This window comes from Rhagoletis pomonella, unplaced genomic scaffold (genome assembly GCF_013731165.1).
Source record: "Rhagoletis pomonella isolate Grant_MI unplaced genomic scaffold, Rhpom_1.0 Rhpom_scaffold_00006, whole genome shotgun sequence".
In the NCBI taxonomy this organism is placed as follows: domain Eukaryota; kingdom Metazoa; phylum Arthropoda; class Insecta; order Diptera; family Tephritidae; genus Rhagoletis; species Rhagoletis pomonella.
In genome coordinates, this window is record NW_023458560.1 from 27,967,614 (window position 1) to 27,980,506 (window position 12,893).

Sequence of the window (12,893 nt, forward strand, 5' to 3'; positions counted from 1 at the left end):
GGTATTGAAAATGGGCGAAATCGGATAATAACCACGCCTACCTCCCATATAACGGTAATTTTAAGAAATACGAAAACTGCGATATTTTAGTAACTACTGAAGATAATTCACTCAAAATTGATACTTACAATGAGTTTCAGACGGAAAACATGAATATTATAAATTTTTGGAAAATGGGCGTAGCCACGCCCACTTATGGTTACATGTGTATATCTTGGTAACCGCTGCACCAATTTCTTCCAAACTCGGCACAGTTGTTGGCCTTAGTACAGCATACTAAATTTTAAAAATCGGACAATAACCACGCCTACCTCTCATATAACGGTAATTTTCAGAAAAACGAAAACTGCAATATTTTATTAACTACTGAAGATAATTCACTCAAAATTGAGATTTGCAATGAGTTTTAGACGAAAAATAAGAATATTACAAAATTTTGGCAAATGGGCGTAGCCACGCCCACTTATGGTTACATGTGTATATCTTGGTAACCGCTACACCAATTTCTTCCAAACTTGGCACAGTTGTTGGTCCTGGTACAGCATACAAACTGGCCGAAAATTTCTAAAATCGGACAATAACCACGCCCACATCCCATATAACGGTAATTTCGAGAAATACAAAATCTTCGATAAATCAGTAAATATTGAAGCTAATTTATTCAAAATTGATGATTGCAACAATTCTTTACCAAGAAATACGTTTATGATAAAATTTTGGAAAATGGGCGTAGCACCGCCCACTTGTGATCACATATATGTATCTCGCTAACCGTTCTAGCAATTTGTACCAAGCTCGGTATGGTTATTGTGCTTGCCACATAAAAGCAAACCGTTGAAAATTGTTGAAATCGGACTAAAATTGAGGCCGCTTTTCATATAACGGTAAATTTCAGATATGCTTTAAATTTCAATATTTCAAATTTAAGGACGCTAATTTACTTAAAATGTATACACCCCGGCTTATCATGTAGCTGTAGCTTTCGGAAAGGTGGAAAACTTGCGCCGGGTATTTAATGTTCGGCTCCGCCCGAACTTAGACTTTCTTACTTGTTTTATTCTGTCACGAAAGTCTTACATGATTTTTAATGTAATTTTTACCTTTTTAACTAAATTTTGTTAAATTTATAATTTTAATGGTTTTAGAAAGAAATATAAATATTCATATCTTTTTTTTAATTTCATTTAATTTTTAGAAATTCATTTTATGTTTCTTTTACTTTGTTTGTTTTATTTAATGTATTTTTCTTTTAAGTTTTCAATTTTATTTTTTAAAATAGCAAACAATTTTTTATTTCATTTATTATTATTTTTTTAAGGATTTTATTTATTTTTTATTTTTTTTTTGGATATTTTATGTAAAATATTTTTTAACTTTACCTTTTTTCCCCTTTCCCTTTTCTCTTTTTTCCCCTTTTGATTTTAATTTTCTGATTTTCTTGTTTTAAAAGATTTTTTATTTATATGAGTTTTTGGGATCTCATTTTATTTATCCTTTTTCAATTAAAATTTTCCTTTTTTTATTTATTTTGTGGATTTTATTGTTTAAAAAAAATATTTTTTAACTTCTTTAAATTTGTACAATTATTATAATTTTAGGGGTTAAAAATAAATAGGTACATATAGACATTTTCAATTTTATTTAATTTTTAGAAACTCAGTTTATCCATGTTTATTTTTCAATTAAATATTTTGTTTTTATTTTATTTTCTTTAAATTTTTAGATTTTATTGTTTTAAAAAGAATTATGTTTCTTGCATCTCATATAATTTTCTTTCTTTTGTTTCTTATTTTTTTGGTTTTTGATTAGATTTAATTTTTGTTTTTCATTTAAGTTTCTTTAGAATTTTAGGGTTTTAAAAAGAAATATATGTATAAGTAGTTTTTCATTTTATTTGATTTTTAGAAGCTTATTTTTTCGTTATTTTATTTTATTTATTTTTTCTTTCTTTAACTTAGTCCTCTTCACGCTTTTAGGTTTTATTCTTTTGGAAAGAAAAATATTTTTATACCCGAGCGCACTTGTGCACAAGGGTATATTAACTTTGTTCACATAACGGTTGTTTGTAACAGGCAAAACGATTCGAGATAGATATAGACAAATGTATACATAAATGATCAGAATGAAAAGAGAAATCAATTAAGCGGTGACTGGGGGTATCTGTGCACACGATAACTCGAGTCAAAATTAAGATATCTTAACGAAACTTGGTACGTGCACTTATTTTGGGTTTAGGACGGAAAATGGGCAAAATCAGACAATAACCATGCCTACCTTCCATATAACGGTAATTTTCAGAAATACGAAAACTGCGATGTTTTAGTAACTACTGACGATTATACACTCAAGATTGACATTTACAATAATTTTTAGACGAACAATAAGAATATTATAAATTTTTGGAAAATGAGCGTAGCCACACCCACTTATGGTTACATATGTATATCTTGGTAACCGCTACACCAATTTCTTCCAAACTTGGCACAATAGTTGACCTTGATACAGCATACCAAATGTCCGAAAATTTTAAAAATCGGACAATAACCACGCCCTCATCCCATATAACGGTAATTTGGAGAAATACAAAATCTTCGATAAATCAGAAAATATTAAAGCGAATTTATTCAAAATTGATTCTTGCAACAATTCTTTACCAAGAAATACGTTTATGATAAAATTTTGAAAAATGGGCGTGGCAACGCCCACTTATGATCACATATATGTATCTCGGTAACCGTTCTACTAATTTGTACCAAACTCGGTACGGTTATTGTGCTTGCCACATAAAAGCAAAACGTTGAAAATGATTGAAATCGAACTAAAATTGAGGCCGCTTTTCATATAACGGTAAATTTCAGAAATGCTTGAAACTGCAATATTTCGAACGCTAATTTACTCAAAATTTATACCATGTAGCGGTAGCTTTCGGAAAGGTGAAAAACATATATAGCATTTTCAGTTTAAATGAAACCATTTTCAAATTAAGCGAAACCTTTTTTAAATTAAATGAAACCTTTTTCATGTTAAGCGAAACTTCTTTCAAATTAAATGAACCCTTTTTCAGATTCAGTGAAACTTTATTCAAATTAAATGAGACCTTTTTCAGATTCAATTAAACTTTATTCAAATTAAATGAAACTTTTTTCAAATTAAATGAAACTTTATTCAAATGAAATGAAACTTCTTTTTTGGATTACTTTGAATTAGCTGTTACGTGTTGCTCTCCCTTGATGGTCTGATTATGGCAACTTAACGTAACCTACGGCTCTCTCTTAAAAATTCTGTTAAATGGGTGTTGCTAATAATTGAACAGCCGAAACTTAACGCAACTTAATGCCACGTCGAAATCTGTTTCATTTTGATTCTCTAGGTTCTATGTTCCGTTAAATTAAGTTAAATTGCCACAATCAGGCTTTTACGGTCAAGGCATGTTGAATACAGTGTTGCCGTTTCGGTCCAATTGGACCAAAATTGGTAGTTTCATTTCTTAAAATAAGGCTTTGGTAGGTTGGTTGGTTTGTTGTGATTTTTGAAGGGTTTTGGTTACTAGGAAAATCATATAATTTATTCATTTTATAAAACTTCAAATATCTCTGTTTTCGGGAGTACATGTAAAGGATGATGTGAAAAGGAAAAGAGAAATGGGACATGTCAAAATTATTCTTCAACCGAAGTTGAATATTACCGTGATTAGATTGTGCTCTAATCCATAGAGTTTGTTTAAGTTAGAAGAAAATAATTAGACAATTGTTGTGCAAATGCCAAATTTTACATTTCGCTTAAGCGAGTGAGTGAGAAGGGAGAGTATTTGTACTTTATTTCCCTCTTCTCTCTTAAGAAAATAATAGTTGACAGCTTTGAATTCGTGTAGCAACAGTAAAAATATTCTCCCAGTTTAACATCATAATCGGCGTTATCGACTCCCTGATATAAGTATGGCGTCGATAACACCGATAACGATGTGTAACTGGGAGTTACGGCTATGTTACGTACGTGTTTTTACGTAGAAATCAAAAACCAACAGACTTCTACGTATGTAATGCTGTGCGTTGGGTAACAGCTTACACGCAAAGCTCATTTAACAGATTCCTTATGTGACAACTCTCAAGCAATGCCAAGTATGCATAACAGAGCCTTTAGTGTTAGCCAGACATGGTGGAAACGGCTCTTAATAGGTTAAGTTGATTTCCTGTTCCTTAATTTAAAAATGTTTAATACTTAATTTGAATAAAGTTTCATTTAATTTGAAAAAAGTTTCATTTGGTTTGAATAAAGTTTCATTGAATCTGAAAAAGTTTCCGCTCCGCTCGCACTTAGATTTCTTACTTGTTTTTAGTTTCATCTAATTTCTAGGATCTTATTTTATTTTTATCTTTTTTAAGTTTATATATTTTTTAATTAAAGCTTCATTTTATTTTTAGTTGTTAAGGTTTTGAAAAGAAAGACATTTGCCAGAATTTCCCCTTCCCTTAATTCATGGACTATCTTCTGAAGTGCAATTTCCTAGCATTGTTTTAGACACCAGAATGTCCCATTTAATCTATCGCACCAGCAGCGTATTTTTCAGTAGAATCTAGAGGCTAAAGCCACAGTACGTGTTTAGGATGTTCGCAGCTATTACGATACCAATACCATCATCTAACGAACAGCTTTTGCAGGCGCTACGGGATCAATTAATTCATGTCCTGCGGATACATTTGATGTAATGCTTCGTCTTGCCGAAATTATTTGGATGGAGTCCAATGAAGCACACCAGCCGTTCACCACTGGCCGAGTCCTGCTCCACCTGGTCTTGGCCGTGGCCAGCAACGAGCAAAGACCAGTTAATCTTCCGTAGAATCTTTCTCTCGATTCGTTATAAATTTTCTGCCGGGTTAACCAAAATTTTACCCGAAGCCTAGAGCTAAGATGTTTACACATAACACCACACACATTTTTGATGGCCCACCTTAAGTTTATACATAGAATGCAATCGCTTCCAAATACTTTTAATTTTTTTTTTCAAATAGAAAATTAAAATGAAAAATTCAACGAGAGTTCTGGCACATCCAATTACAACGCATTTTCAACAAAATTAATTTGTTGCAATTATTTGCACGGAATTTCGTCCAATTTCCGCTTTTGCTGCTTTGCGGATTCTCGGCAGTCACAGCGTCACGCGCGTGAAAATTGCTGAATGAGAAAAGAGGGAAAAAGAAAAATCAACAAATACTTAAATTTAACAAAGTGAATTAAGTGAAACAAAGGGTCTCACGTTGTCAACTACCATAGCATGTACCTCCAAGCAACAAATATATGTGTGTATATTAGGGTGCACCACCAAAAAAGTTTGTGGTTTTTCGCTTGAAGATTAATTAGCTTAATCCTATCACATATTTAAGAGTATTCCAGCTACCCACAGAAAAGCCTACATACATATGTATTAGGTAAGCTGGTATGTACATTAAGGTGCATCGCTCTCCAAACAAAAAAAAAAATGTACTGTTATTCCATCGGAAATATATTAAGATTTGCGTGAGCTGTACCGATTTGAAAATGCTTCCAAAAATCATATTATTTTGTTGCCGTTGGTAAATTTTTTTAACATTTCTGTGCAAAACTTTTAAGCATAAACACTTTAATCACCTGGCGTTATTTAAAAAAAAAAATTTAAGACTAATTTTATTTAGAAAATAATCAATTTTGGAGGTATTTTCAACCAGATCCACGCAAGTAAGTCTTCATATTTATTCGCAATATTTTGGAGGAAGTCTTACAAAAACTATAATAACTTTTATATTTTTGATAGGAAGACAGTACCTATTTTTTATAGAGAGTAATGCACCCTAATGTACATACGAGCTTACCTTAATATGTGCATATCTATGCCTTTGTGTGGGTAGCTGGAATACTCCTATGTGCCAGGATTAAGCTAATTAATCTTCAAGCGAGGTGTGTAAAGTCGGCGTTAATGCGCTTCAACTGATTTTAATTTATCTCTACTTCACTTAAAAAATAAAGCTCCGGCAACAAAAATTCAAGAAATCTCTGTAGACTGAAACAACTTTAAATTGCACTGTAGTAGGTATTATAGGCGAAAATTCGCAATAACGTTGTTATAACAGGACAGGAAGTGCATAATTGTGGCACCAGCACGTGCATGTATAAATAAATGTAGGTAGGCTTGCATGGGAGTATATTAATATGCGCGTGTGTGTGGCCAGACGACAGACACGCCAATGTAAATGCGGTAAGCTTAAAAAATCGCTGCATTTTAATGGTCTAAATGAAGTCTTTAATTCGGCTGGGATAAAGCGTTCTGCGGAAGTTTTTCATTATGCTAATTAATTAGTGTTCACAACGAAAGAATACAAGTGAAAAAGTTATCTAGCGTGAAATTCGCTACTTACTTAGTACATACATAGTTGTTTGAGAATATACTTTTTAGAAGAATTGGCATTTTGGGGTTGACAAGCTACGGATCTTTGTTGATGGCAGATGCAATAAAACTGTCCAATCGCCGGCAGCACTCATTCCAAATGATTGTTCGGTTTCTTAATAGGGTCTCCAAAAATACCACACGATTCCCAGATAATCTCTTGACCGTTTTGGACTACCCTTAGCTAGAAAGAACTCTGCCGTAGCACATGGCTTGGTTTTCGTCCTGCGATTACTGAGTTTGCACCAGGTCCATTCGTCAAAAAGAAGACAGTTCACGCATAGTAAAAGGTACACCCACGATGTAGAGATACAGAGGTGGCACATTTAGCAGTGCCGTCGCGAATTTTACAGAATCAGTTGTTGGTGTGACGTCATCATAGAAATGTCCGCGCTAAGTTTGTTCTCGCGTAGATGAACACAACTACGATTTGTTTTCAAATTACGACAAACGTTATTTTTTATCTCATTGATCTCTCTTACTCGTTGCTATTGTGGCGTCATCGCCCGGAGGAATGCGCAGTCTTGTATGCGTTCATTCTTGAAGGTACACCCGCTCTCCTTTTTCTATGCCGAACCCACTAAGGTTTCCTTGCCTGGCCAGCTCATCTACCACGCAGTTTTTTGAAGTATCACTCTCTGACTACAAACTACTCTGACGCGACCAGGAGTGTGGTCAGACACTACCCACCTTACTATATGCGCGCCCTAAGCGAGTACAAGGACCTGTATAAAAGTTTACCGATATCTCCTTCCAACCGCTCTTCTCCCAGAGGGATGTGAGTTAACAAAAAACTGTTTGGTGCCAGTATATCTCCTGAGTAAGTTAAGCCCACGACTCCCTAGGCCTGACTCCATCCCTTGCTGCAGCAGCTTCAACTCCTATGTCGATGGGCACTATGTCTAGCCTGACGTTAAGAACTAGAATCGAATTGGTCACAAATGCTCTATTGATTCCAATTAATGAATGACAATATCTTTCAAGCAGCAGAGAGCTACTGGTGCCTTCTTTAGGCTTTCTCCAATGTAAAGCTTTCGCGAGAACTTCTGGTCAAAAATTAAGCGCTAGTACTCAACTCTATTGGAAACGTCTCCAATTGACATCCACCTTGTCATCGGTAATGCAGTCATCTCTTGCTCTTTCTCTGTATTCTACGCTCTCTGAGCTTCGGTCAGTGTTGTCATCGAATATTCAATTGATCTGACTTAAGTTTGGGAATTAACTCTAGGGCTTAGTCCGGATCAACTGCATTTAATTCCCGAGATAATTCCGAATTAACGAGTTGATCCGGATCAACGCTGCCGTCTGTTTATGCTTTTATGCTTTCTAGTGTACAAGACTGTTCCCAGAGCACTAAATTATCACCAGAACCTTTGAATCAGTTCAAATATACTCTCCTCCCCAGCACTTCTAGCAGCTGTTTAAGACCACAATCCAAAAAGAGGTTGGGAAAATATGGCATTCCCCTGTTTACTTAACAGAGGGCGGTACCACTCACGCGCTCCGCGTTCTTTCAGTATGAAGGCTTCCTCTATCGACTACAAGCTCAATACCCATACCAATACCAATACCAATACCAACACCAATACCAATACCAACACCAATACCAACACTAATACTTATACCAATACTAATACCAACACCAATACTGAAACTAATACGAATACCAATACAAATACCAATACCAATATAAAGACGATGCCGATGACAATATCAATATCAATGCCAGTACCAATACCATTACCCATTTCCAACACCAATATTAATACCAACATCACTGTCAATACCAATACCGATACCTACACCAATACCAATAACAATGCCAAAACCAATACCAATTCCAATAACAATACCAATCATTACCAATATCAATACCAATACCATTACCCATTTCCAACACCAATACCAGTGACAATATCGATGCCAATACCAACACTCTTACCAATACAAATACCAACATCAATATGAATACCAATACCAATACCTACACCAATACCAATTCCAATACCAATACTAATTCCAATACCAATCAATACAAATACAAATAGGAATCAAAATACGAAATCGAATACAAATTCAATGGCAATACCACGCCGAAAAATATCGAGAATTGTTACGATCGACATCGATAAATATATTGTTAAACATTTATAAGTATTAGTATACTTATAGGTTTATATGTCGATAAAAAATTTATTACAAATCGTCACCTGAAATGCAAAAAGTCGTAAATTATAAAAAATTCAAAATTCACTTTTTGATTGATATGATGGATTTCATCGCATTACCATCTCATATTGGTAGATGTACATATATATTGCTGACGTTGTCACTAAAAACCAAAATTATAGTTTCGATAAATCTTATCGATACATTTTGTGTATACGAAAATAGTGTTAAGCAATTTTAAAGTACACTATAACTAAATTATAAATAATTATCTATTTCTTGGCATCTTTATGATTCAATTCAAAATTCGTTTTTATTCTGCTTATATATATAACCCTCCTCTATGAAAAACCTCCTGAAATGATAAATATCGACTACAAACTCATTGTACATACATATATAAATATGTACACGCATACATATGTATAATTCAATTTCAATTTATTGGCGATTAAGTGTGACTAATTTTGAAACCTTTTTCCTACACATAAATTAACTTAAAATATTTAGGTGATTCACAAGGTGTCATAACGTCATATGTCATATAATAAATTTGGGCGGATATACAACTCGTGTGAACACACCATCTTACTTTGTGTCCTATTTCAATTATTAATCAGCTGATTGCGAAAAAACTAAAAAATAATGCCACGGGAAAGTGAGAAAAATAAACTAATTGCTGAATTATGTGTAAATCAGGTTATCGACATGATTTTTGCAGATTCAAGTAAGTTATAGATATAAATCGTTCTATACTTTCTTGGCATTCGTATATTATTCTCCTCTAGGCGATGAGGAGGAGCAAGATGAAGCGGACGAACGCTTCATGATGAACATGTTAAGCCTTTTGTGCAACCGCAGAAGTATTCATTTGGGAATTCCAAAATCTGCTGTTTGGCACCGGCGTGTACTGAATAGTTTTGACGACAGGAGGTTTAATCAAATGGTTCGCGTACGACCCGAGGAGTTTGGGTACATACTAAACCTAATAAAAGACGCTGACGTATTTAAAACAGTCTCCCATACAAGTCAGCTTCCAATAGCATTGCAACTCCAAATTGTGTTGTATCGATTAGGCTCCTCGGGCGATGGGCTATCGATACGAAAAGTTGCGTCTCTTTTTGGCGTAGGCGATGGTGGCACAATTCAGAATGTGACATAACGAGTTTTTAAAGTGATATTATCTTTGAAAAGCAAGTTTTTGAATTGGCCAAGTGAATTCGAAAGACTGCAAATTGTGTCTGCCACGAGGAATGAGATGCCAGGTTGCATAGGCTATATCGACGGCTCAGAAATTAGACTGGCCGAAGCACCTGTTAAGAAACATGAGCTCTACTTCTCTCGGAAACGCCAGTATTGCATTAAAATGCAAGCTGTCTGCGACTATAAGTTGCGAATAAGGCAAGTCACAGTAGGCTACCCGGGCAGCGTTCACGACGCAAAAATTTTTTTGGGCTGCCCACTTTCTAAACATCCCGAACGCTTCTTAGTTCCTTCTCAGTGGATCGCTGCCGATAGCGCTTATCCACTGAAACCGTTTATAATTACACCATTCCGACAAAATAGTACCGAGTATACAAGAGAGAGAAGAGATCTATTCAACAAATACTTTTCCAAATATCGTGTGAGGATTGAGAATTGCTTTGGGTTGTTAAAGGAAAAATTTGGTAGTTTAAAAGAACTTAAATTCAGAATGCTTACCGATCAAAATAAAAAGCACTGCAATGAATGGATAATGGTGTGCTGCATCTTGCACAATATTTTAATAGAATATTCAGAAAAAGAAAGTAGCAGTGACATTCTATCATCTGAACTTAATATTCCACCTCCAAGCAACACTACAGCTGCCTTATTGCACTTTATACAAAACCAAACAAACGATTAATTTTATATATTTGAGAACTCTGGTATAAACGCAAACTAATACAAATTATTTATGAAATGTAAATGAAATAAAAAGCCTGAATTCAAATTAATATACTGGTAAATAAAAAAAGTACTTGAAGTTGTACGTATAAGCAGTGTTATGCAAATCAAAAGAAGCGAAATATTCATACAAATTTGTTTGTGCTTTTGAGATAGAAATAGTTAAGTTAAACAAAAGTGGATACCAGCGTACGCACACTGGTGTATGTATTTAGTTTAGTTAAAAATGGTAAGCAGAATTTTATGAACATTTTACTCCCTCTGCTTTTAAATGGCAGGCAAATCACTTCGAATTTATTTATACTTCAATCTAAACTCCTCCATTGCCAACCGTTCTTTCATTTCCAATTCCTTAACTTTTAAATCAATTTCTTTTTCTTTCAGAGCCAATTCCCTCTCTTTAATGTATACTTCTCTCTCCCTTAATGTACTTTCATTTTCTATTTTCTCCCTTTTCAACTTTAAGGTCTCCGAGTAAATTTCTCTTATATCCGACACAGCTGTCCGCGAATATATGCCTCTGCGACTTGGCGGCTCTGCACTTGGCGGCTCTGCACTTTCCACCACTCCATAGGTTGCGGACGTGGAGCCTTCTTCTATTTCAATTATCGTTGAATTAAAAATATCATTGCTCGAGGCAGAGTCCAAGCTCTCTTCAATTATTGCCGCTTCCACTATTCTGCCCCCAAAAACTTCGTCTAGTTCATAGTAACAAGTGCACTTTTTTAGCAAAGTAGCTGAAACAAAATTGTATGACTTAAAGTTAAAGCGAATGAAATTCATAGTGGACAAAAAATCTTACCTTTTAATGTCTCCCCTTCCATGCTGCCAGCGCCAGTCGAACCTTCCCATGCTTTGGCTTTATTATAGCTCAACCTCATATTTCTCACCTTCGCAAGTATCAACTTCCACTCTACAGCGATGTTTGCCTCTTCCGCGAACCGTCTATAATATGATTGCGCTGTTGGTTTCTATAAAAGTTGTTAATATAAATTTAATATCGTACTACTATACTATACACCTACTTCAAAATTTCTGTTGCCCATCAAAAATTCTACTAGTGCCTTTTCTTCCGCCACTGTCCATTTCTTGGTCGGATTAAGTCGCACACGTTTTGCCTTTGGCTGGAAGAAATGTATTTAGTAAATTTTTGGCCACTTATGCTTTTGTATTCGATAACTTACCTGGATATTTTCTCCTTGCTGCATTTCTTTGTAAAATTAACAAATTTACGCAGCAGCAGAATGAAAATGGCAAAAGTAAAATGCGAAATGAAAAGGTAAACAAAAGACAGCTGATTAGATACGACAACCCAAAAACATACCGTGCAGAGTTGTATTTCATTAGTACACAATTCACGTAGCAAGCAACAACAAAATATTTTAAACCGTCATAAAATTTATGATATTATGACAATATGACTCGTTATGACACCTTGTGAATCACCTAATTGTATGTATTTGCAAATATGAATAAATCTTTATTTACGTAGGCCTTTTAAAAATACATGCTTTAACCTCACTGGTGCGGTTTTTTCTTACTTTTCGCATGACGGTTACTACAAAATCTTTTGTGCTAAACTTTTTTCTTAAAAATCCAAAAAAAAAATTTGTTTTTATTACACCAGCTATAACTTCACGTCTGCCTACACGCTAAAACATCGATGGAAACCAGCAAATATGTAAGTATATATGCATATGTAGGTGAACAACAGAATATTTTTTCATTAACACTTGCGACTTTTGTGCGCTAGTGTGACGAATTTTCATTGTTCAACGCCGCAATTGTGCAATAAAAATGTTAATTGAATTGGTGTCAGAGGTGGCGGCTAGCAGGCTCAATAGCTGTATTGTAGCTGACTAGGTGACTAGCAGATCGTCACGCTGCACGCCGCCTTGTCCGCCCAGCTAGCTGGCAGTCTGCTTAGCAGCTATGCAAAGATGTTTGCTTTTCGGTAATGTTGCGCGCTCCCTTTTACTCGGCTAATGCGCGAGAACACATAAGCGACGTATAAGCAAACATACTTACTTTACACAACAACAACAAGAACAACAATGGCAAATATTTGTGCGCATTTTTGCATATCAAGTTCGTGGCTGAAGTCTTTTGTTTTTGGCATCCAAACCGCGCCGCGCTGCCACTGAACGGTTTCCTTTTTCCTTTTTTTTTGTGCAGCGCCGCAGTTTCTCTCTTTACTTAGAAGCCAGCATAAATTGTGTTTGTATTTTATTATATAAGCTTTTTTTTTTTTGTTGCACTCACCATACTTACTAGCCCAACTTGCAACAATGACATTTAGAGCTGCCGCAATTCACATTTACATGCAGACAATGTATACCTTAGCATGTACTTCACACCTTAGTTTTGCCAGCGAGGTGCG

At 34.9% G+C, this 12,893-nt stretch overlaps 2 protein-coding genes across 2 annotated transcripts in view; one reads left to right on the forward strand and one right to left on the reverse strand.

Annotated features, from left to right (window-relative positions):
- Positions 1–12,893, forward strand: part of LOC118740555 (cadherin-related tumor suppressor) — an 816,571-nt gene that overhangs the window by 745,074 nt on the left and 58,604 nt on the right. The window lies entirely within an intron of this gene.
- LOC118740557 lies at positions 10,542–11,891 on the reverse strand. Its single transcript, XM_036472146.1, has 4 exons — positions 11,698–11,891; positions 11,539–11,637; positions 11,316–11,484; positions 10,542–11,250 (listed from the first exon to the last, which is right to left on the reverse strand). The coding sequence occupies exons 1-4, from the start codon at positions 11,719–11,721 to the stop codon at positions 10,808–10,810; spliced, it is 735 nt and encodes a 244-aa protein (XP_036328039.1). The 5' UTR covers positions 11,722–11,891; the 3' UTR covers positions 10,542–10,807.